The sequence below is a fragment of the Hemitrygon akajei genome, chromosome 12 (assembly GCF_048418815.1).
Source record: "Hemitrygon akajei chromosome 12, sHemAka1.3, whole genome shotgun sequence".
In the NCBI taxonomy this organism is placed as follows: domain Eukaryota; kingdom Metazoa; phylum Chordata; class Chondrichthyes; order Myliobatiformes; family Dasyatidae; genus Hemitrygon; species Hemitrygon akajei.
This window is the reverse complement of record NC_133135.1, coordinates 65,358,950-65,384,582: the sequence shown is the minus strand read 5'-3', so window position 1 is coordinate 65,384,582 and position 25,633 is coordinate 65,358,950. Positions and strand designations below refer to the sequence as shown.

The 25,633-nt window shown below is 39.2% G+C and overlaps 1 protein-coding gene across 7 annotated transcripts in view; it reads left to right on the top strand.

The window, feature by feature from the left end:
• Positions 1-24,973, top strand: part of abl2 (c-abl oncogene 2, non-receptor tyrosine kinase) — a 129,614-nt gene extending 104,641 nt beyond the window's left edge. For 4 of the 7 annotated variants that reach the window (XM_073063314.1, XM_073063311.1, XM_073063313.1 and 1 more), the window contains exons 4-11: positions 9,481-9,753; positions 12,179-12,263; positions 13,704-13,881; positions 14,311-14,495; positions 16,019-16,171; positions 16,807-16,896; positions 17,350-17,511; positions 18,221-24,973. In XM_073063314.1, coding sequence (XP_072919415.1) covers positions 9,481-9,753; positions 12,179-12,263; positions 13,704-13,881; positions 14,311-14,495; positions 16,019-16,171; positions 16,807-16,896; positions 17,350-17,511; positions 18,221-19,920 — 2,826 coding nt within the window. In that variant the 3' untranslated portion in view covers positions 19,921-24,973. The remainder of the gene's footprint in view (positions 1-9,480; positions 9,754-12,178; positions 12,264-13,703; positions 13,882-14,310; positions 14,496-16,018; positions 16,172-16,806; positions 16,897-17,349; positions 17,512-18,220) is intronic. The other 3 variants (XM_073063315.1, XM_073063317.1, XM_073063316.1) reach the window with 2 other exon arrangements.
• Positions 24,974-25,633: the final 660 nt, after the last annotated feature.

Below are 25,633 nucleotides of genomic sequence, written 5' to 3'. Positions count from 1 at the left end.
GTGGTCTAGTATTCCACCCTGTATAGACATTATATAGGTTCAGGAAACTGTCCTGAACACACTTGACAAATACCACCCATCCAATTCCTTAACACTCTGGGTAACCAAATTTATACAATGAAATATTAAATCTCCTCCTAATACTCTATCATGCTTACAAGTATGAGCAATTTATCTGCTTCTCAAGTTTCCACTGACTGCTTGGGGGTGGGGAGTCTATAATACAGTCTCTTTCTGTTCCCTACCCATTTTGCCTCCCTGAATGATCCCCCAAGAATGTTCTGTACTGTTCTATGCTTCATGCTCTAATAGTAATGAAGTTAAAGTGCCCACTATGAAAATTCATGTTGTTTCTACACTTTTCCAAATTCAGTCTAAATATCTGTTCCTACACCTCTCGGTGGCTATTGGGGAGGGTGGGTTATGGTGGTGCTGTACTATAATTCCATCAGTGTACTTGCATCTTCCTTTATTTTGAGTTCCAGTCAAATTACATCTGTGGGTGTAATTTAATGTAATCTCTCTAGGTTCTGAAATGAAGTTTTCCTTTATCAGTTGTGCAATTCTTCCACCTCTGTTACCTCCTCTATACATTATATTGTAAAATGTAATTTTATTACGTAAGTTCTGAAGGAATGCATTCCAGAGTAGATATAATGAAATTCCTACTCTTTATTTGTAGCAACAATGGAATTTCAATGTTGCTGTGTGTAAAAGAAAAAAAATGTTTTCAGTCTTTGGATAGCGAAACAATTTCATGCCTTTGTGACTTAAGTTACCCACACCCTCAAATGAAAGTGGATCAGGCAAAAGGTATGCAGTATTGATGCATTTCATTTAAATGTTACAAAATAGGGCACTCCCCAAGTTACGCATATACAGTTTCAAAAGGCAAGTAGCTAGTTGCTGTTGGTAGTAGAACTACATGTTATTAACATATTCCTTTCCTTAGGTGTCTCCTGACATCTGCTGCAGATCATCTGATTTATACAATAGGAAGTCCATTCAATCTGATAAAGAAAGGAACTATTATTTATACACACTTATATGTGCCATTACTTCACATTCTCAAAAGGCACTATTTTCTGATCCCCACATCTCCCCTTTTGCTTGTGGGAGAACAATCACCCCAACACTGAACTATTCCACACACTATGAACTCTCTTTCAGGTACTCCACAACCTATGTTTTTGATATTCATTATTAGTCTGTAATTTTTATTTCTTTTTGTATTTGCACGTTTGCATATTGGTTGTTTGTCCATCTTTGTGTCAGTTTTTCATTGATTCTGTTGTGTTCCTTTGTATTTACTGTGAATGCCTGCAAGAAAATGAGTCTCTGGGTAGTATATGGTGACATATATGTACTTTAATAATAAATTTACTTTGAAGTTTGAAGTTCAATTCAGATCATCAAAGTCAAAATTGCCTTGTTTGGAAGATGCAGGAAAACAGTTTATCTAACTGCCTCTGTTAGCAATCAGTGTTTCTTAGTACACAGGTGACAAGTCCTTCTTTGCTGGAGATGTGACTTATCCTTCAAGTTGGTGAGGATCATGCAGCTTGCTTGCTGCAACCAGGCTATGTAAAGTAATAGATTGCTGCTTTAGTGATTCAAAGAGACTTGGGTTCTCCGTCATAGAAGTTTCTAACTGCAGTGTTATGTTATTTCAGCTGAGCTAATAAGTTGAGTGAAGTGGTCAAGATAAACTGGGATCATTTGTGAAGTTGGCATCATAGACTGGGATGCATCCCATTCATTGTTCCGTCTAAGTTGTGTGAGTGCGCGTCTGCACTGCAACTGGAATGTTCCTGCGCACATAGGCTTTGTACCATGTAGCTGAAGTTTTCTTAACCTTTAAGCATTTAAAAGTGCTACACAGTTTTCAAGCCGTTTTTTAAAATTAAACTTGCCTACTCCGAGCAATGGTTGGTCCATGCGGCTGTAAAAATACTAAGAGGAAACGTTGATCCCAGTGATTTTAGTCATGAGTAACTTGCGTACATAATGAGTCATCTGCTTGGTTGTTTCGGAAAGCTTTAAGACCCTACGAACAAAAGGTATTATTGTGATGTGTACATTTGTCCCACCCAGAAACTGTTGCTAGATGAGAAACCATTCTGAAATTCATACGTGTACTGCTATTGCCAGCAATCAGGTTCTATGGAAATTTGTGAGATCTATTCTCATTTTCCTATTGTTAACCAAAATGCTTGAACATATTCATAGTTGGTGTGAATAAGATGAATTTCAGCTCTATCTTAGAATTCAAGCACAGGTAATGAAAGATATTTTGAGCCTCAGCAAGGGAATGATAAATTATTAGTCCTGCCATTTTTCAAAAGAACAGCTCTATTTTCTTGATAGACTGGATACAAAATTTTGTGAGCTGCAGTTAAGAAACAAGGGAGTTATCCCATGTCATAGAGCACTACAGCACAGAAACTGGCCCTTTGGCCCATTTAGTCCCTGCCTACTTATTTTTCTGTCTGTTCCCATCTACCCAGATCTGGCCCATAGTCCTCCATACCCCTCTTGTCTACGTGCCTATCCAACTTCTACTAAATGTTGCAATTCAGCTTTCATCCACCATTTACACTGAAGCTTGTTCCACATTCACACAACCCTCGAAGTGAAGGAACTCCCCCCTCAGGTTCCTCTATTTCTCTTTTCACCCAACCTCAGGGGAAAGAGCTTGCATGTATTTATCCTAACTATACCACTCATACTTTCGTATACCTCTAAGATCTTCCTCATTCTCCTATGCACCTGGGAATAAAGTCCTGTTTCAACCTTTCCCTATAACTCAGGTCCTCCAGTCTTGGCAATTGTCCTTGCAGATTCTCTCTGCACTCTTTCAAGCTTTTTGATATCTTTCCTGTAGGTGGGTGACCATGACTGCACACAATTTGGCCTTACCAATGTATTATACAACTTCAACATACCATTAAGGCATAGGAGCAGAATTGGGCTATTTGGTCCATCAAGTCTTCTCTGCCATTCTATCATGGATGTTTTATTATCCCTTTCAACTCCATTCTCCTGCCTTTACCCTGTAACCTTTGATGCCCTGTCTCATTAAGAACCTATCAACCTTTACTTACACAATGATTGGCCTTCACAGCTGTCTGTGGCAATAAATTCCAACGATTCATTACCCTCTAGCTACAGAAATTCCTCCTCATCTTTGTTTTCAATGGGCGTCACTCTATTCTGAGGCTGTGCCCCCTGGTCCTAGACTCCTCCATTATAGAAATCATCTTCCCCACATCCATTCTGTCAAAGCCTTTCAAAATTCAATAGGTTTCAATGAGATTTTTCCCATCTTCATCATCTTTCTAAATTCCAGCATACTATATCATCCCAACTCCTGTATTCAACACTCTATGAAAGCCAATGTGCCAAAAGCTCTCTTTACAACCCTGTTTACCAGTGACATCTCTTTCAAGGACTTGTGGATCTGTATTTCCAGATCCCTTTGTTCAACTGCACACCTCAGTACCCTACTATTCTTTGTGCAAGCCCTAACCTCTTTTGTGCTGCCAAAGTACAATACCTCATACTTGTCTGCATTAAATTCCATCAGCCATTTTTTAGCCCATTTTTCCAGCTGGTTCAGATCTCATTGTAAACTTTGATGGCCTTCCTCGCTGTTCACTATGGCCTCAATCCTGGTGTCATTTGCAAATTACTGATTCATTGTACAACAATTATTATTTAAATCATTAATATAGATGATAAGTAATAATGGACCCAGCAGTGATCCCCGTAGAATGCCACTAGTCACAGGACATGGGTCAGAGAGGCAGCCATCTTCAACCACACTGTTATCTCCTGCTAAGCCAATGTTGAATTCAGTTTACTACTTCATCTTGAGTACTAAGTAACTTAAACTTCAAAGTAAATTTATTATTAAAGTGCATATACGTCACCATATAAAACCCTCAGATTCATTTTCTTGTAGGCATTCACAGTAAATACAAGAAACGGTAGAATCAATGAGAGACCACACCCAACAAGATGGACAAACCACCAAAGTACAATGCAAAAAACTTTGCAAATAGAAAAAGAAAGAAAAAAGAAATAATAATAAATAATTAGAGCATGAGACTAAGAGTCCTTGAAAGTGAGCCCACAGATTGTAGGAACAGTTCGGTGATGGAGCAAATGAAGTTGTGAAGTTATCCCCTTGGTTCAAGAACCTGAGTCTGAGGAGTAATAACTGTTCCTGAACCTGGAGGTGTGAGACCTGTGGCTCCTGTACTTTCTTCCTGATGGTAGCAGTGGAAAAAAGAGCATGGCCTGGATGATGGATACTGTTTGATAATGGATACTGCTTTCCTGTGACAGTGCCCCATATAAGTTTGCTCAGTGGTGGGGAGGGCTTTTCCCATAATGGATTGGACTGTATCCACTTCTTTTTGCAGACATTGATGTTTCCATACCAGGCCCTGATGCAACCAGTCAATATATTCTGCACAGTACACTTATAGAAATTTGTCAAAATTTTAGATGACATGCTGAATCTTCGCAAAATTCTGAGAAAGTAGAATTGCTGCTGAACTTTCTTCATAATGATACTTAAGTGCTGGACCCAGTACACATTCACTGAAATGATTATACTGAGAAATTTTAAATTGTTGATCCTCTCCACCTCTGAACCCCTGATGAGGATTACCGGTAGATCATGGGCCTCTAGTTTCCTCTTCTTGAATTAAATAATCAGCTCCTTGGTCTTGCTAGCATTGAGTGAGAGGTTGGTGTTGTGGCACCAATCAGCGAGATTTTCAATCTCCCTCTTTTATGCTGATTCATCAACACCTTTGATTCAGCCAGTGACAGTGGTGTCATCATCAAACTGAAATATGGCATTGGAGCTATACTTAGCCTTGCACTCGTAAGTGTAGAGTGAGTAGAGCAAGAGGCTAAGCACAGACCTGTGCTGCTGGTGATTGTTGAGGAGATGTTGCCAATCCAAACTGACAGGGGTCTGCAAGTGGGGAAATCAAGGACCCAGTTGCACAAGGAGATATTGAGGCCCAGGTCCTGAAGTTTATTGATTTGTCTTAGGGGGATGATAGTACTGAATGCCGAACTGTGGTCAGTAAGCATCCTGATGTATACATGTTCACTGTCCAGGTGTTCCGGGGTGGGTGAAGAGCCAGTGAAATGGCATATGCTGTTAACCTGTTGTGGCAATAGGCAAATTGGAGTGAATCCAAGTCACGTCTCTCACACAGAAGTTGGTATGTTTCATTACCAACCTCTCAAAGCACTGCATCACAGTGCTACTGAACACTAGTCATTGAGTCAGGTTACTAATTTCTTCTTGGGAACCAGTGTAATTGAAGCTTGCCAAAGCGAGAGGTTAAAGATAACAGTGGACACTTCAGCCAGTTGACCAGCACAGGTCTTTATTGCTTAGCCTGGTACCCACTCTGGGCCTGGAATTATCCTCTTTAAGGATGTTCTCATTAGAGTCTGAAATCACAGGTCATCAGGGGGCTGGTGGGGGGCTGTGGGAGTTTGTGAAGATTCCTCCATGCTTTGACGCTCAAAGCAAGCATAAAAGGCATTGAACTCGTCTGCGAAAGCTTGTCACCTATGTCACTTGCTTTCATTTTGTTGGAGGTATTGCATTCAGGCCCATCCACAGCTGTTGCACATCCTTCAGTGATTCAAGTTTGTCCAGAATTGCCACTTCACCCATCTAGAGATTGTCCCTGGACATCTTGTATTTTACTTGGTCACCAGACCTGAATGCCACTGATTTGGCCCTCAGCAGATTGCGGGTCTCATGGTTCTGGATGGTGAAGATGCTGAATGATTTTGCAGGAGGTACAGAAGCCTGAAGGCACACACTTAGCAATTCAGGAACAGCTTCTTCCCCTCTGACATCTGATTCCAAAATGGACATTGAATCATTGGACACTACCTCACTTTTTAAATATATATTATTTCTGTTTTTTGCATGATTCTTAATCTATCCAATATTCAGTATGTATACAGTAATTGATCTATTTATTATTATTATTATTTTATTTTTTTCTTCTATATTATGTATTGTATTGAACTGCTGCTGCTAAGTTAACACATTTCATGACATATGCCGGTGATAATAAACCTATTTCTGATTCTGATCTACTACTGTTTTTATAATGCATGTGACAACCATGGTGCATTCATTCTGATCTTGTACATGACCCAGTCAACCAACTCTAAGCAATCCCTTAGCTATCCCTCTGTCCCCCCTCAACCACTTCTTTGCTGTCCTTACTTCTGGAGCCTTGCTCTTTAGCCTTTACTTGTCTGCAGGTAGGATAACCAAGTAATCAGATTTCCCAAAATGCAACTTAGGCATGGAATAGTAGGCATTCCTAATCATTGTGTAGCAGTGGTTGAGTGTGTTGGGACCCTGGTGCTGCAGGTTATATGTTGATTATAATTGGACAGAAATTTCTTCAAACAGGCCTGAATGAAGCTCTTGACAATCATTTGAAAGTCATTGGGATGCGCTGTTTCTTGTACATAGATGGTGGCACTCAGTATCTTAAGTGCTTGGATAACGTCAGCCTTAGGCAGTATGTAAACTACGGTCAGGATCACTGAGGAAAACTAAGTTGAAAGGCTGGCACTTAATCATTAGATGTTCCAGGTCAGGTGAGCTAGAGTGTGACAGCACCACTGCATCCGAGCACTGTAAAAGAGTGTTACTATAAAAGTATGTTACTTAAGAGGAAATGACAGGCTGTAGATTGCAGTGAGAGTAGTTCAGAAATATTTTTTGAAGTTTTGTAAGCTGCCCACAATGCATTGCTATGTTTCACCAGTGCCATCTTACAAACCTTTCCATTTACACTTTAAGAACTGAAGACTGACTCCCATTTTTAATGACCTGAAACTAAACAAAACATATTAGTTGGAAGGTTCTGTTTGTAATCTTATAAGTGGCAGCTGCTTGTTTGGAAAATGGGTTTTGCAAAACATCAAGGGGCCCTTTGTCCAAGGACTGTGAATTTCCATCACAATTGCACGGACTTGAAGGGCGGAGATGGCCTGTTTCCGTGCTGTAATTGTTATTGTTATATGGTTAATTGAAAGACATAGAGGGTCATAAACAGAATGTTTCCAATCATGGGAGAGTCTAGGACCAACATGCACAGCCTCAGAATATAAGGACATTCCTTAAGAACAGAGATGAGGAGGAATTTCTTTTGCTAGCAGGTGGTGAATTTGTGGAATTCATTACTACAGATGGCAGTGGAGGCCAAGTCATTGGATATACTTAAAGCGGAGGTTAATGGGTTATTGATTAGTGAGGATGTCAAAGGTAACAGAGAGAATGGGGTTGAGATGGAAAATAAATCAGCCATGATCAAATGGTGGAGCAAACTCAATGGTCCAAATGGCCTAATTCTGTTCCTGTGTTATGATGGTCACCTTCTGGACTTTATCAAATGTTTTGCTAATATCTGTAGACAACGCCCATTACCTTTCCTTCATCAACCTTCCTTGAAACCTCCTCAAAAAACTCTATAGAATTAGATGCGACGTACCACACACATCTGTTAACCTTCAGTCCTCCCGCACCTCACTCATTTGAGATGTTTTAAATATCTCTATCAAGGCCCTTGCAACTTCTGGGATAGCCTCTCACAAGATCTGAATGAACAGCTTGTCAGGCCCTCAGCATTTATTCACCCTAATTTACCTCAAAGCAGCAAGCACCTCCTCATCCATAGTCTGGATGTGGTCCATGATCTCATTATTCCTTTCAAGAGTATCTGTCTCCTGAGTAAAAACATTTTCAGAAAAATTATTGTAAGATCTCCTCTATCTCTTTCTGCTCCATGCATAGTTGTTGACCTTGCTGATTTTCAGAAGGACGAATTTTATCCTTTGCTGTCCTTCTGTATGCACACACAACACACACCTCTTTCTCCTTGTCTACCAGTGCATGTCCTCTTTTAGCCCTCCTAGTTTCTGTCTTAAATGTTCTCTTGCATTTCTCCACATGTGCTTCCTTTGATCCACATTGCCTATACCTGATAGGCATCTCCTCCTCCTCAACTAATTAAGCCTCAATATCCCTTGAAAACCAAGATTCCCTAAACCTTTTAGCCTTGCTTCTTATTCTAGCATGTGATTCTGTACTCTCAATATTTTCACTTTTGAAGGCCTCCCACTTACCAAGCATCTCTTTGCCAGAAACAGCCTATCCCAAACCGTATCTGCTAGATCTCTTCCGATACCATCAACATTGGACTTTCTCTCAACCCAAGGACCAGTCCTGTCCTTCTCCATAATTATCTTCAAATTAATGGAATAATGATCACTAGATCCAAAGTGCACTTCTGATGCCTGCTTTGTCTTGCCCCATTCCCTGAGAGGTGATCCAATATCACACCTTCTCTTGTTGGGGCCTCGATATATTAGGAAAACTTGCCTGAACACAGTTAACAAACTCTATTCCATCCTGTCCTTTTACAAAATTTGGGTCTCATAGATGTGCGCAAAGTTAAATTTAACCCTTATTTTTTACAACTGTCTGATCTCTACAAATTTAAATCTCACTGACTAATTTACACCCATTAACATGGATGTCCTTTTCTTATTACTCAGTTCCAGCCATATTGCCCTGATAGATGAGCCCTTTAGTGTGTCCAATCTGAGCACTGCTGTGACGCTTTCCCTGATGCGTTATGCCACCCTTCCCTCCATCTATCATGTTTTAAACAACAGTACCCTGAAACTTTGAGCTGCCAGCCCTGCCTCTCCTGTAACCAAGTCTCAGTAATGGCTACAGCATCATAATTGCACGTGCTTATCCATGCTCTAAGTTTATCTGCCTTATCTACAATATTCCTTGCACTGAAATATCCTAAGACTCCTAGTTTTCAGCCAATGGTGGTAATCTTTTCACGTTCAAGCATTGCCTTGTGCTTGAAAGTGGTGAGGTGATAAAGGGTTAGTATTCTAATTTACAAATATTGAACCCTTTAACATTTAGTTAATGTGTAGAAAATTAAGGAGGAGTTATTTTCCCTTAAGTGAGCTTATTTGGAAATATGTTTTGATGAAAAGCATCTGTTGTAGAGGAGGGGTAATTCACTGCTGTGCTACAATTTATGACCTCCAGTAAATCTATTTCCTACTTAAATGAGATCACTTTGCCAGCTTTCTCCTCCTTCTGGTGTGCATAGCTCAAGCACTCACTGAGCTGCATAGACTGAAGACAAAAACAAGGTGAAGTCGGTCATTATGATTTTGCCTAATAAGCCATTTTCCAAATTGTAATAGAATTCAATCATGAAAAGTAAGATGAACTCTAATCTTTCTGTATTATATCATCCATATGCACAATGCATTTCTTCATACAGTACAGCAAAGTTTTGGAAATTCAGTGTATTTGAAAAGTATTGTAGCTTGTTCAACTACTTCACTCTGCAGCAAAAGCAACCCATTGTCTTTTTCCCTCAGGTGTACGTAACAGCAGAGAGTCGCTTTAACACATTGGCAGAGCTTGTTCATCACCATTCCACCGTGGCCGATGGGCTGGTCACAACCCTGCACTACCCTGCTCCAAAATGCAACAAGCCCACTGTTTACGGAGTTTCTCCCATACATGATAAATGGGAGATGGAACGCACTGATATCACGATGAAACACAAACTAGGCGGAGGGCAGTACGGGGAGGTATATGTTGGAGTCTGGAAGAAGTACAGTCTTACCGTAGCAGTTAAAACACTGAAGGTAAGTTAAAATTCTACTGTTAAACAGGCAAATAAGATTTTGCTATAACACTCACTTAGTCTATGAGATTAAATTGCAGCGGATCGTGAGATTATTTAGAGATAGGGCATGGATCAGGCCTTTCTGGCCATTTGAGCCATTCGAGCCACTCCATGCTGCAACCCCTGATTTAACCATAACCTAGTCACAGGACAATTTAAAATGATCAATAAATCTGCTATCATGTACGTCTTTGGTCTGTGGGAGGAAACCAGAGCATCCAGAGAAAAGCCATGAGGAGGACATACAAACTCCTTACACGGGACATCAGGATTGTACTCTGAACTCCAACCTCCCAAGCTGTGGTAGCATCACCCTAACTACTACCCTATTAAGACATAGCTCAAAAATGACCCAGCCCATCATTATCATGGGAGGGGTTACACAAAGTGAGAGTCAGAGAGATTTTGAGAGTGATTACTTGAGGTTTGGACATTAGCTACCAACGGCATGAATATCAGTGATGGTGTGAGTAAATTCAGATGCTCAAGGCCAAAATCACAAGGTGTGTCTTGAGGATTTTAAGGCTGGAAGAGATTGCATTATACATAAATTGAAAGATTTGAAAGCATAACTGAGAATTTTTTTTAATAGGCCAGCTCAAGTCAGAACTGGAGAAGTGAGAATGAGTCGGAGCAAGTGCAGTATGTTTAGAGTGAGGTTTATGGAAAGTAGAATGAGGGAGACTGGCCATGCATGTAACAGAATAGTTGGCCCTAGAGATAATGTAAACATGTTTGAGCATTTAAGCATTGAACAGGGCTGATCTCAAGGATGTACTGAACAGGAAATATAACATCTTGAAGAAGCATTGACCTGAGTTTCAAACTTCCTCAACAGAATTCATACATCTACTTGGAAGAATGATGTAATTGGTGGTTAGGGAATTGAGATTTTTACTGAAGCTGAAGATAATGGCATTGATTTTCGTAATATTAGAGCAAGTTTCTATTCTTAGCTGAACTCAATTCTTTCAGGGGAAAAAGAGGAGAGGGTCATCTTTGCTTTCTGGGATGATTTTGGAAAGCCAAGCAGATTTGGCAGATGGAAGTAGGGGCCAATAATGCTTTATGAAGTCCAGCCAAATCTAATGTGTGTGAAACCAGTCATGTGGTGTTCATTTATGTTCAGCTAATGATCTTGCATGTTTTAATGAATAGCACACAGGCTGTCTTGTGTTAGTACAGTTATTACTAATATCAAAGTAGAATTTACAAGTACAGTCAAAGTACAATTTATTATCATATGCACAAATACACAAATGCTCAGGTGCAATTGAAGCTTATTTGCAGTAGCACCACAGGCACATAATATCATATGAACAGCATTCACAAGAAAATCATAAGTTAAACATAAAATGTACACAAATTTTAGAAACATTAGAACAAAAATAATAGTCCATTTTAGTACAAAGTTTTAAAGTGTTCATAGAGTTACCAAAATGCAGAGATTAGGCTTGTGCAATTGGTTCAGGAGCCAAATGGTTGAAAGGAAGTATCTGTTCTTGAACCTGATAGTGTTGCACTTCAAGGGTTTGTACCTCCTACCCAATGGTAGCTGTTAGAAGATGGCATGGACTGGATGAATGGGATCTTTGATGCACCTTGAAACTAGATTCTACTGATGGTAGGGAGGGATATGTACATGATGTATTGGGTAGAGTCCATTACATTTTGCGGCTGCTTACATTCAGAATGCAACCAGTTAGGATACTTTCAACAGTATGTATGTTGAAGTTTGTTGAAGAGTATTTGGTGGCAAGCAGAACCTCCAAAGAAAGTAAGATTGTTGGTGCATACGCCTTGTAATTACATCAGTGTGTTGGGCCAGAACAGATCGCCTGATATGCCAGGAACTTCAATCTGCTGACTCACTCTGCCCCCAATCGCCAATATAGACTGGGGCATGATCTTCCTCTTTCTCCTTTCTGAAGTTAGCACTTTAGTTTTAATGACATTGAGTGAGAGGTTGTTGTTGTTGTGGCGCCACTTAGCCAGGTGTCCTATCTTGTTCCTGTACACTGACGTAACCACCTGTGATTCATCCAGTAACAGTGGTGTTGTCAGTTAATTTCTATATGGAATTGGAGCTATGTTTAGCCAAGTAATATATTATTAGAGAGTAGAGCAGGAGCCTAAGCACGCAGCCTTGAGGCACACCTGTGTTGATGATCATCAAGGAGGGAAATTGTTACCAATGCTCACTGGTTGACATCTGCCAATGAGGAAGTTGAGTAGACCAAAAGAACAGAAAAAGAATGTAAATTGATGTAACAAAAGAAATCTACATCAGAATATGATCCTATCATTTGGAATGGCCTTTTAATGTGAGTGTCTGTGTATTTTCAATTATGTTTGGTGTCTTATGTTAAGTACTTTTTTTAAAGGAGGACACAATGGAGGTGGAGGAATTTCTGAAAGAAGCTGCTGTAATGAAAGAAATAAAACATCCAAACTTAGTCCAACTTCTGGGTAGGTGTTTTTTGAAGCCTCTTCTGATCCCTGCATTAATAAAAGTGCATTTCACTATTTGGCTTATTTTTGAACACTTTAAGTTCTTCCATGCCAATCCTTTGCCTAAGGAATAAGATTCAAGATTGTTTATTGTCATCCTTCATTAAAGGAGAATGAAATGATTGTTACTCTGAATCTAATGCAGCAGAAAAAGACAGAAGGAGCATAAAGAACATAATTAAAAAACAAAAAAAGAACACAATAAATATAAAAGCAATCCTCTACAACACAATGTACAAATAACCTATACACACAGACTAGTTGTACGTACATCAAGTGATGCTAGGTGAAGTGTATGTAGTGGTGGTGGTGGAGATGGCTGACAGGGTAGTAACTGTTTTTAAATTGAGTGGCCATGGCATGGATGTGTGGATAAAAAGGTTAATTGGCAAATTGTGAACTGTTCCAGTGATTATACTCAAGTTTTGTAACCCACATATTTTGTTCATACTTAAATCTTGCAAACATTTCAGGCAATATCTTGATTTCATCAATTAGCAATATGAATGTTAATGGACCTGTTCGTAAAGTGCAGAATATGAATGCTGCATTTTTTTTCTCCACAAGCATATAGTGCTAGCTTTGACTCAGTGGTGCCTCTGAATTAGAAGGTTATGGATCTAAATTGTAGAGGTGTCTAAAACTAGAGGACCTAGTTTAAGGATAACAAATAAAATACGTAGAAGAATTTTTTCCATCTGGAGGGTGCTTGTAATCTAGAATACATAGTTGAAGAGAGTGGTGGAGGCAAGAATTCTTACAATGTTTTGAAATTACCTAGATAAGCCCTAAATAATTGAGGACTGGTTCATAAACATCCAGCTTCTTTATTCTGTAATCATAAAGCATTTCTTTGGCTTTTGCTGATGCTGAGTAAGAGGTTGTTTTGTCACCATTCAACTAGATTTTCAATATCCCTCCTATATGCTTATTTGTCACCACCTTTGATTCAGCCATTAAATAGTGGTGTTGTCAGCAAACTTAAATACAGTATTGCTGCCATACTTAGCCATATAATGATAAGCATAAAATAAGTAGAGCAGGGGGCTAAGCACATAGCCCTGTGGTGGTGAGTGTGGAGGAGATCTTGTTGCCAATCCATACTTCCCCTGTATCTTCAAATGCAAATTAGGTGGTCAATATCTTATTGCTTTTCGTAACTTAATAGGTTGTAGGACTTTCTACAGCAATAGTGATAAATCCTTTGTTTTTCTTAAATACTTGAGGACAACCTAGCATTATATAAATAAACATTCGTAAAACATTATACTAAGTTTAGGCAATTAAGTGTTTATAAAATTCCAAATAAAAATAATGATTTTTTTTGTGCAGCTGCCCATGAGGTTGTGTAAACACATGGATTATCATTGAAAATAATGTGTGATTTTGTGTTGTTAGGTGTTTGTACTTTGGAACCCCCATTTTACATCGTTACTGAGTACATGCCGCATGGGAATTTACTGGACTATCTACGTGAATGCAATCGGGAGGAGGTGAACGCTGTGGTGCTCTTGTACATGGCTACACAGATCTCTTCTGCCATGGAGTACCTGGAGAAAAAGAACTTCATTCATAGGTCAGGCACACTAAATAATACAAAGTACTCTTGTATTATTTATCAGTGGAATTCATTGCTGTGGAGGCCAAGTCATTGGATGTATTTAAAGTGGAGGTTGATATGTTCTTGATTAAAGACTACATGGAGAAAGCAGGAGAATGGGGCTGAGAGGGATCATAAATCAGCCATGATGGAATGGCGAAGCAGAATCGATGGGCTGAATGGCATAATTCTACTCTTAAGTTGTACGGTTTAATGCCTTCCAGAATTATGGTTCAATAATTGGCTGGAGTCTCTCTCTTTTATGTTAACATGTTGAGCAACTCTTGAAAATTGCATGGTGTTTGAAAGTTCCACAAATTCAGTAAAAAAAACTTATTATTATGAAATTTGCATGTCATTTGCCTTATTGTTGATTTAATCTGTTTAATTGAATTATCTCTTCAGGGACCTCGCTGCTCGCAACTGCCTTGTTGGTGAAAATCATGTGGTGAAAGTTGCAGACTTTGGTCTGAGTAGATTAATGACTGGTGATACATACACTGCTCATGCTGGAGCAAAATTTCCAATTAAATGGACTGCACCAGAAAGCCTTGCCTACAACACGTTCTCAATAAAATCAGACGTATGGGGTACGTACTGCATTGTGATTTAATGACCACTGGATTCAAGACAAATTGCTTCATTTGTCAGAGATACTGCGCTGATTTCAAGTCCTGGTACGTTAGAGATGTGCTGGATGCAGCAACCTCTACTGGGCCAACCAAAGGTGTCATTGTCTTTTTAAGTGTATTTGTTGCGATTGCAAGACCCTGCTGGACATTAAGAACTTAATGTACTGCAGGTCTACCCCATTGAGTTGCTTGTTGGTAGAGAAACTGAAGGAGCTGGACATGATGTGGATCATGCTTCTGCCTTTGTCAGAGAGCTGCCGACCGGCGTGAAGGCAGTGTGCAGTCTGACTGCGAGTGATTACCGTAGTTACTATTGAACATTGGTACTGTGAGTCTGATTCACTGTTTTATGAGTTTACGCGGGGGAGCTGTGTGGCCTCAGTTGTAGTGAGGACTAGGCCTCAAATCGAGGTGCGCCTGTTTGCATCTGACCAGGAGAGAGGTATCGGAGTTGGTGTGCTTTACCAGAGGCAGTGTGGCGCAGTCTCCTTGCTGCAGTCAATGCTGCCATCCAGTGTTTGCCTGGCAGAAGACAAGATGTATTGTGTTTGACTGCAGACTGCTACAATGTTCATGGACTAAGGGATTTGGGCTTTTTTTGCGACTATATGTCACTGCTGTCTTGTGTGCCTTATGCTTTGAATGACTGTTGGTACTGTGGTTTGCACTTTAGCCCAGGAGTAACGCTGTTTGGTTGGCTGTATTCATGTACGGTTGAACAGCAAAGTTGAACTTGAATATGCTCACTTTTGAACTCTAAGATTAATAATGATACAATTTATTATTTCGAAACATTGAAGACAAAAAGCATTTACTCTTAAAATTCCTCTATTTAATTCAACATTTTTCTTTCCAATTCCAGCCCTGTTGCTGAAATTTATTGTCAGAGTTTAATCTTCTGGTTATGATATGTGATTCTTACAAGCGCAATAAGAGTAAAATTCTAGAAATGTGTTGCTTTAAAAATGTCATCCTACTTCCAGGTAACTTTTTCCACTATCTGGTGGCCACAATTACTGTATGTTTGGAAATTTGGAAAAAGTCAGAGTCACGGATATGCACAGCAAGGAAGCAGGTACTTCGGCCCAACACATCTGTGCCGACCATAGTGTCTTCCTGAGCTCATCCCATTTGGCCCATATCCGTTTGAACCTGTCTTTGGACAGGTCCATGTGAAGATCCAAATGTCTATTAAACACCATGATTGTACCCACCTCTGCCTCTAGTTGTGGTAGCTTGTTCCATATGCCAACACTCATCTGGGCAGATAAACTTACTCCTCAGGTTCCCTTTAAAATCTTTTCCTCTCACCCTACTTTGTATTTGACACCTCAATCAGAAGTAAGATGACAATATGTTTAGCTAATTATTTTTGTGAGGGATTGATTACCTGGTGATTGCGTTGACAATGGATGGTTAATTGTTTCAGGTGTTGATGCAGAGGAATTATTAATTTGTATACCCTTTACATTTCTTCTCAGCATTTGGAGTGCTGTTATGGGAAATTGCTACCTATGGGATGTCTCCATACCCAGGAATTGACCTATCGCAGGTATATGATTTGCTCGAGAAAGGATACAGAATGGAACAGCCTGAGGGCTGTCCCCCCAAAGTCTATGAATTGATGAGATCATGTAAGTAATATGCTATGATAAATAGTTTGGACAGATGTTTCAGTTATTTGTTCATGTTGTTAAAGATGTGAATTACCTTAAGTAAGCAAGAATCACATTTTGCTTGTGTGTCACCATGGCTGTTAGTGAATCCATGGGAAAGGAAATGTGATAAGATTGCAGTGATCCTCTATATTGATGAAATCAAATAGCCAAGCTATTATCACAATGTAAATTGCATTAACATGTTGGGAATGAAATGTCCTGGCCCATATTCACAAATTTTAAGTGAATGGCCTACATGATGTAATGCAAGGAAAGCTAGGGCCCATTTTTAAGTGACAACGCTTTTCATGTTACAGATGTGTCCTATTTTTGATTAGACTTGCTGTACTCCTGTGGAGTACTCCTAAAAGGCAATCAATTAAAGAGTTTAAAAAAAATGTGCTTCATATATTTAGCAAACCCACCACTCCAGATTGGAACTATTTACCGTGATTTAATTTGAAAAAGACAGCATCATTTTGTGTTTAACCTTCTAACTGGGTGGCACATATTATTGCAGAAGTATGAGTGCTACTCAAAAAGCAAGAACTAACTTTTTTTATGGAGTGAAGGCAGATACCATGTTTAATATGTCTGCTTTAATTTCTAAGGCTGGCAGTGGAATCCCATGGAGCGGCCATTGTTCGCCGAGATCCATCAAGCATTTGAGACCATGTTTCATGACTCCAGCATTTCAGAAGGTAAAGTATTGCATTCTGCTGATGTTTTCAGCATTTATATAAAATTTCATCATTGCTGTTCATAGAATATGCAATATTATTGCCATTAATACCATAAACTGAAGACAAACTACTGTTAATTGTAAGCAGAACGACAAGAACAGCCCTGTCAGCTGGTTTGCAGTGGCTACACGTAGACATTTACTGATGCATTTGTGTCATCAATTTATATGGCAAAATAATACTTTTAAATAAACCAAGATCAACGTGAAATAAGAGCAAGTAGGCATTCATATTGGAAGAGTATGAAAAAAAATCATACAACCCATCATGGTAACCATGTACATCATACTTAGTTACATTTTGTTCCTCATCCACATCTTACTTCTCTATCTTGATTTTTAAAATTTTTTATCAGTTATGATGACTAAAATTAGTAATTCACACTTGTTAGTGCTCCTTTTCCTCTTGCAGAAGTTGCAGAAGAACTTGGAAAAACTGCCTCTTCGACTGTGATTGCCCAGCACTTTCAGTTACCATTGCTTCCAACTAAAACCAGAACACTAAAGAAAAGTGCAGAAAATAAGGAAAATATGGACATGGATCATCCTGCTGTAGCTCACACGGCGGTGGCAGGTACTTGTTGCAAGTTGTCGTCTTTTTCCTGTTTTGTTCTAATTCTTTTCTCTAACCATTCTGGTGAAACTTCTGAAATAAACTTCCGTGGGGAAGGTAGGTGAACACCTCAGATCTGCTGCCTGTACTTTTAATTTCATATTGAATATGCTTATATTTATGTAATGAGTTTCTTTAGTCCAAGTGACAGTCCCCTCAGTTCTCTCCAAAAGTTAAATTTGGTTCATGCCTTTCAAAGCTTCATGTGCAGTAGGATACAAGGTGAATTGAAATATGACAGTACTTGGCTGTCTGTTTTGTGATTAATTTTTAAGTGCAGTAGTAAATCTAAATGGGTTTTAAATTCAGCTTTTAAAATTCTGTTGTTTTTTTTTTTGGAGCAAGTGCAAAAAATGTGTTCACAGCCAGAAAGACTTCATTTTCTGTACACTGCTTCATTTTTATTAGCATTGGAAATTTAATCTAATGATAACAGCATAAAATAAGTAATAGTATCAGTGAATAGTTGTGGCAGGAAAACTTAGAAACTAGAAATTGAGCATAAAGTTTGCAACATGCAGAGGAACAAATATAACTACAAAAGAGAAAAATGAGAACATAAAACAAAAGCTGGAGACAGAAAAAAGATAACAAATATTGAGCAGTTAAGATACTGTCAACATTTTTGGATTACATTTTCCTATCTTTTTCTTTTCCCCAATACAAATAGGAACAAGTACAGCCCCATGTAGCATCTCCCCAGCACTGCCTCGCAAGCAGAGAGATAAATCTCCCAGTGGACTTCTGGATGATAGCAAAGAGACCCTGTTTACTCGAGATAGGAAAGCTGGTTTCTTCAGTTCCTTCATGAAGAAGAAGACTGTTCCTATGCCACCGAAGCGCAGCAGTTCCTTCCGTGAGATGGAGAACCACCCACACAAAAAATATGAGATAACGGGTAACTTTGCTTCTTTCTCATCTTTTCAGCACTCTGATGGGCTTACATTCGTTCATTCACATGCAGAAGGGAATTTCACACAGTCTAGATGTTGTGGAAGGGGTTCTGTGCAAAGAAATGGTGGTGTAACTAGTGGAGGGTGGGCAGGATTTGCTGGATTTTTCACTCCTCGCTTAATAAAAAGAACACTTGGCTTAAAACCAGGGAAGCCTTCAAGTAATGATGATTCAAGCTTGGAAGCCACCAAACCTTTTCCTCGATCAAATTCTACTTCTTCCATGTCTTCAGGGCTTCAGGAACTGGATCGTCTAGCCTTAACCCTTCCTAGAAATTGCCACCGCAACAGAATTCAACTCGAGCATCCAATGCCCTACACTTCCAAAGAGGAAGGACCAGGGAGATTGACAGATCCACTGCACAGAAAAGCAGAAGATGGAGTTGCTTCAATGAGAGACAAGTCAAAAGCAAAACTTTTGGCAAGGTGTGCTGTAGCACCATCTCTCAAGCAACACCATACAGGCAACGGAGATGCTGATCTTTCCCAGAACATCAACATAGTACCAGTTGGACATGGAGAAACTAATAGTAACCATTCTGGTCAACTAGCAATGAAAGAGGATATGGAGAAGACAAGTTGGTCTTCACCAGTAAAAGTTTCTACAATTCCAGCAGCTCATAATCATAAGGTACCTGTTCTTATATCACCAACATTGAAACATGCTCCTGCGGAAGTTCAGTTGATTGGAACTGATTCTCTTGGAAACAAATTTAAACTCCTGTCAGAGCATCAGGTTGCATCAGAGAGAGAGAGGCCAAGGCTTGTGAAACCAAAATGTGCACCCCCTCCACCCCCACCTTCCCTAAAACTATTACAACCACCTCCTAGCACTAATTTCAACAGCACAGAAACAGTGGAGGACTTGGAAAGTGTTTCAGCAGCACAGCAGGAGAGTGAGGTAAATGGTGAAGGTAGCAAACGACCAACAATAGCAGTGTTTGGGAAGATCCCTAGGCCATCTGTTCCACCCCCTCAAGTGCCTCCAGGTTCATCCATTCCCACGGCAACTTCTTCGAAACTTGCAAACGGTACCTCTGTATCTACAGGTGCTCGAGTTTCCTTGCGAAAAACCAAGCTCCCACCAGAGAAGATGCCAACAGAAAAAATCAGTAAAGAAGCATTATTGGAGTGTGCTGAGCTTCTTTCCAATGTTATTGACAGTGATTCAGAGTCCACTTCTAACAGCCAGTTAGTTGAAGCAGGACATCGGTTGCTCGATCATTGCTCTGGTTACGTGGACTGTATCACTCAAATGAGAAACAAGTTTGCTTTCCGAGAAGCTGTGAGCAAATTAGAGCACAATCTGCATGAACTTCAGGTGTCATCCACAGCTTCTACTGGACCTCCTACAAACCCTGTGCTCAATAACTTACTGACATGTGTTAGAGAGCTAAGTGATATTGTACAGAGGTAGCTGAGAAGGTTTGTGAAAGGTTTACCGACTTGTTTATTATCTGAAGTACCTCAGCAAATGTTCAGCTCTTTAATGTTTACAGATTCATCTCTCTTTGTCAGTTGAGTCATGAGTAGAGCTGTCTATGCATAATCAAGACTGCAGGAGGGGAAGGGAATTGTCACCTCCAACAACAGTTAGAGGATTGGAAAATTTATGGAAATAGTCCAGAAACAACTTTTTTGGGCCTTGGCCCAATTAAGTTCTTTTTGTCCTCCTGGACAGTCCTCAGGGACTCTTAAACTTTGAAGAGCAAGTTAATCTAAGGTGTGAAGATGTGATCATAATTAAAATGAATTACAACAGTGTAATCGTTAGGTTTAATTTGAATTTTTGTATGTACATACCACAGAAAGAGTGTGTACTTAAGGCAGTTTGCTTTCTTGTTATGTCACTGGCTATTAGCTTCACAGTGAGAACCAACTTCCAGGTATCCAGCTATCATTCACCTGGTGCATGCTGTAAGTACACCAAATTTAGAAGGATAAATCCCCTGTGCCATACTAGGTGTTTTTCTATAGTTCATTTTGGCACAATGTGAACAGTAATGCAGCCACTTATTAATCTTTGCTGCATGATTGCGTAATAAAACTCGACTTGCCCTTCGTATCTGGTAATTAAATTGCCGAGAGCAGTTTCCTCTTGAAAACAGCAGAGGGCATCAACTAAACAAAATTCTAATTTCAATTGACCAAACTTGAATTTGGATTGATAATTATTTTGGTAACCCCCAATGAAACAAGTCTTCACCTCTGCAATGCTCTGTATCTTTGTCAACAGTATTGGAATTCTATAAGAATGCTATATCCAAAGTCCCTCAGAACTGTCATGGAGTTTACGACTTACCTCTGTTGTTGCCTCTCAAAGCAGACTTCATGTTTATATTTTTGGGGAATGGAGAAAAAAATGTTATGCAGCAGAATCTGCTACGACTCGAGAATGTGAATTGTATTACCTTTTGAATTGCTAAGTGAATCTACTGTGTTTGCTGTGAGTGTAGAAAATGGCATCCCTAATCATGGAAGTGGATAGTAGGAAAACTACTACATTCAGTGTTTGTAACAAGAAACATTTACCCATAGCCCCACTCCCACCACATGTAATCACCCTGATACAAATAGCAAAGAAAATGCATACATATCAGAATCACTTCTTAAGCCATGTATCTTGAAGAGATGCTCTAAGTTATCTTAATGAAATTTATTCAGTGACCAGGAGTGCACATGTATTGCAGTTGTAACAGTAACTGCTAAAAGAATACAAATTCTTAATACAAGCTTATGCCCATAAATTAAAAATAGTAGGTTTGAGAAATAACTGGATCCCTTCATATTTTGACAAGTTCATTTAGATACTTTATAAATATTCCTTTAATTTTTAAGATGAGCACAATGAATGGCTAATCAATCCATACTTAGTATCATGTGCTTCTTTGGCCCATCTCACGTTACTGTTTCTGAAGATGTGATTGTCCCTTTGAGGCATTTTAATTATACTCATGTTACTGGGGAATATTTTTTCATCTTCTGCAATGCTTATCCAGGCACAATGCTACCACTCAAACTAGCCCTATGCAGGTGCTTTGGTCCAACACAAGATAATTTCTCGTAAGGTTTTTTTTAAATGAGCAAATTTGAAGAAAATTTTGAGGTTTTTCTATGCCCACACCAGGGTGGCGAAGGAATGAGCTACAACAAAATGTGCATTTTAATAATGGGATTTGAGGCTGACCACATAAACCAGTCAATAACGTAGTCATGCTTCCTAATACATTGTCAGATTGCATCCAAGAAACATGCATCTTTTTGAATAAGGATCATGGATCAGAAGCAAAACACAAAACCCATGTTTCACTTCCCTCACAGCAACCATCATGCCTGGTGGGACTATGTTTTTGTGTAGAAAGATTGAATAACTCTGCTGTGTCCAATGAAATACAGATTTGTCATTTATCATTTGTGAATGCTGTGACCATCTGATGATGTTTGCAGTATTACCTGTGGACTGTCGTTTCAGACTATCAGCTGCTGATAATTTGCAGAATTATTCTGTGTGCATTGATACCAAAGGTCATTTGGTTCTGTATTTTTTTCTGTGCAATTTAAGCTGGGTCAAACTCACTTTTGATTTCATAGGGACTTCTGAAATTAAGATTTATATTTATAGTGATGGTAATTTGGTACCAGATGACCCAGCTGTACGGGAGGCCAAATCCAATAAAATGATTTGGAATAGTACAGTGAAGTCACACTGTCTTATAACCAGGCTTGTAACTTTGCTCTTTACTTTCCATTGTAAATTTCTGTAAAATCTCATCGACTCCCTCACAATTACTCTATTTAATCACCTTCTTGTCATATTTAATTCTTCAGTGAAGATCTTCAAAATGGTTTTTCTTGTTCAGCACAAAGCCATTTGTGGATTTGGAAATAAACCTGAAACATCAATCCTGCTAGCAATGGGCATCTATTAAATTAGTAATATATAATCATTGGAATTTCCTGGTTTGTCCCTCCTGAGTACCTCAGCTGATAGTGATGTAAGTGCTATATTTAGCCACAACATCTTTTGTGCCCTGTTGATCACTTTTACAGAAGGAGCCAAGGGTCAAATCCCACTTCCTGTCTCTTTTTTTTTAAAAAAAACTTGAGCCCTGAATTGAGATAAATGAAAGATTAAATGCTGCTGTGATAAACACTGCAGTTTTGAGTCTAAAGATGAAAGTTTAATAAGCCATTAATGCAGAATTAGGGAATAAGTGTCATGATCCTTGGCAGGACTTGGAAATATATTGGACTTCAAGCCACAGCAGTGAGCCTGGATTGTAGGATAGATACTCTGTTCATGGGAATAATACAATATAGATGCAATATGGCAGATCTGCTCTCTTTTTCACCAGCACAGAGGTCAGAAAGAAGAAAGCATTTTTAGACTTAAACAAAATCAGCAAATGTTGGAGAACCAGTTAGTTAACTACTTTGGGTTGATGATCAAAAGGTCATCAACCCGAAACATTACCTGTTTCTCTTTGCAGGTGCTGCCTGATCTGGAGTATTTCAAGCGTTTTCTGGGTTTTTCAGATTTCCCACAAATACAGTTTTAAATCAATATGTAGCAGAGAAAAATCCTTCAGCGTTTCGAATGATTTCAGCAAAGCTCAGCATGTGGTATACTTTATGTTTTGGAGCAACAATTCACAGTTTAGAGTCCTAGAACTTGTACTTCCACAATAACTTCAAACCATATATTAACCATATTGCTTTGCAATATTTTATCACAATGACACCATGGCATTGCAGATTAGAAATGCATATTGTCAGATAAACTTTAATTTGCAACCTGAGTCTACAGTGAGTATAGCCAGTAGAGTTTATAGTGTTAGAGTTATTTGTATAAATGGTTATTCACAGTTCACTTTGGTTATTTTTCCTCCACACATCATCCAAGTTGCAGCTGAATACTGTACATGTTTTATGGTGAGGATAAGATATTATACCAATATTAGTTTTATCTGAGCACAAGCAAATTTTATTAATTTTACGATGCAAATTTAAATCTGTAATATTCAATGTATAGATGCAAAAATTCTGCTGGCTTTTAAAACTGATTTATTTGAAATTTAACAGCAGAACAAAAGTGCAAGTTACCTGGTCAGCCTTCGTTGAAATGTTACTGGAAAAGCATTTATCTTCTCATCCACATTTGTGAATAAAACTACAAGCTTAGTTATCAATAGGAGCTGGACAACTGTCCAGATTTTGAAGTGAAGAACACCATTAGGAAAAGAGTCTGTGACTATGAATGTTCGGAATTACTACTGATTTTTTTTTGTTTTAGCAGTGCCACTTACGAGTTTATCATTGCAAGTACTGTACTTTTGTATGCCTTGTCATTGAGTTACTCTGATAAAAATGTAATCTTTCCTATTCAAGGAATGGGTTCATCTTAAATCCGAAATGCAGCCTTGTCTATGAAATGAATCCAAGAGCCTGTTTTCTTCTTTGCATACTGACAAAATACCTCTTTGTGTGTATTATGTATTGTGGGGAGAGTGGTAAATTGGGAGGATTGGGTGGCAAATTGTTTCATAACATGCAGTATAAATGTCAGATTTTACCTTGAAGCAGAAATGAATTTATCCCAGCCTTTTAAACACTAAGATTTGTAAATATGTGAATTACCAGGGGTTTAGGGGGTGGCAGAACTACCCCAGAGTGAACACATTAATTGATACAAGCAGTATTTTGTTTTTTGTACTATAAATATGTTTGAGTTTGTAATTAAATTATCACAGAATTATAATTCAATTGAGTGTTGGCTTGTATAAGTATTTGATGTATCCACATGGTCAGAATTGATCGGCAACCTTGTTTCTGTTACACATTTTAAGTGTTTTAACAAAAATACGCAATCTATTTTTAAGTATTTTGTAAGTAGTGGAAATTTTTGATGGGTACCTGTTTTCATTTCATTGTTTCATTGATGGTAAGCTTTAAAACTGCACAGGAAGTTAGATATTTTAAATCTATGGGCAGTTTAAGGTGCTGAAAATTAATTTATTGGAGGCTACACTTCCTCCCTCACCACCATTCAGGGCCCCAGACAGTCCTTCCAGGTGAGGCGACACTTCACCTGTGAGTCGGCTGGTGTAGTATACTGAGTCTGGTGTTCCCGGTGTGGCCTTTTATATATTGGCGAGACCCAACGCAGACTGAGAGACCATTTCGCTGAACACCTACGCCCGGTCCGCCAGAGAAAGCAGTATCTCCTAGTGGCTACCCATTTTAATTCCACATCCCATTCCCATTCTGATATGTCTATCCATGGTCTCCTCTACTGTCAAAATGAATCCAAACTCAGGTTGGAGGAACAACTCCTTATATATCAGCTGGGTAGCCTCCAACCTGATGGCATGAACATTGACTTCTCTAACTTCTATTAATGCTCCTCCTCTCCTTCTTATCCCATCTCTGACATATTTAGTTGTTTGCCTGTTCTCCATCTCCCTCTGGTTCTATCCCCCCCCCCCCCTTCTTTCTCCCGAGGCCTCCCGTCCCATGATCCTTTCCCTTCTCCAGCTCTGTATCACTTTCGCCAATCACCTTTCCAGCTCTTAGCTTCATCCCACCCCCTCCGGTCTGCTATCATTTTGCATTTCCCCCTCCTCCCTCTACTTTCAAATCTCTTACTAGCTTTCCTTTCAGTTAGTCCTGACGAAGGGTCTCGGCCCGAAACATCGACAGTGCTTCTCCTTATAGATGCTGCCTGGCCTGCTGTGTTCCACCAGCATTTTTGGAAAAAGTATTTATCCCCTTTGTAATTACTATGCCAATTTTCCTCAGGAGCAATAGATTGCCTTACCAACCCACCCAATTTGTGGATGTAGAAAATTGGAGGATCACCTGTTTACAATGAATTCATAAGAATAAATTACCCCTCTCTCTGTAAGATCCAGCAGTATGGTAGATTTTTCAATAGACCAAACCAAAATGAAGACAAAAGAGCATTCAAGAGAAGTCAGGGAGTGATAATAGAGAAGCACATAACTGGGCAAGAGTACAAGAACATCTCAAAGGCACTGAACATACCTCAGGGAGTGCAGTCATTTGTGAAAAGGTGGAAAAACTATGAAACCACAGCCACACTACCTAGGTCAGGCTGCCCCTCTAAACTT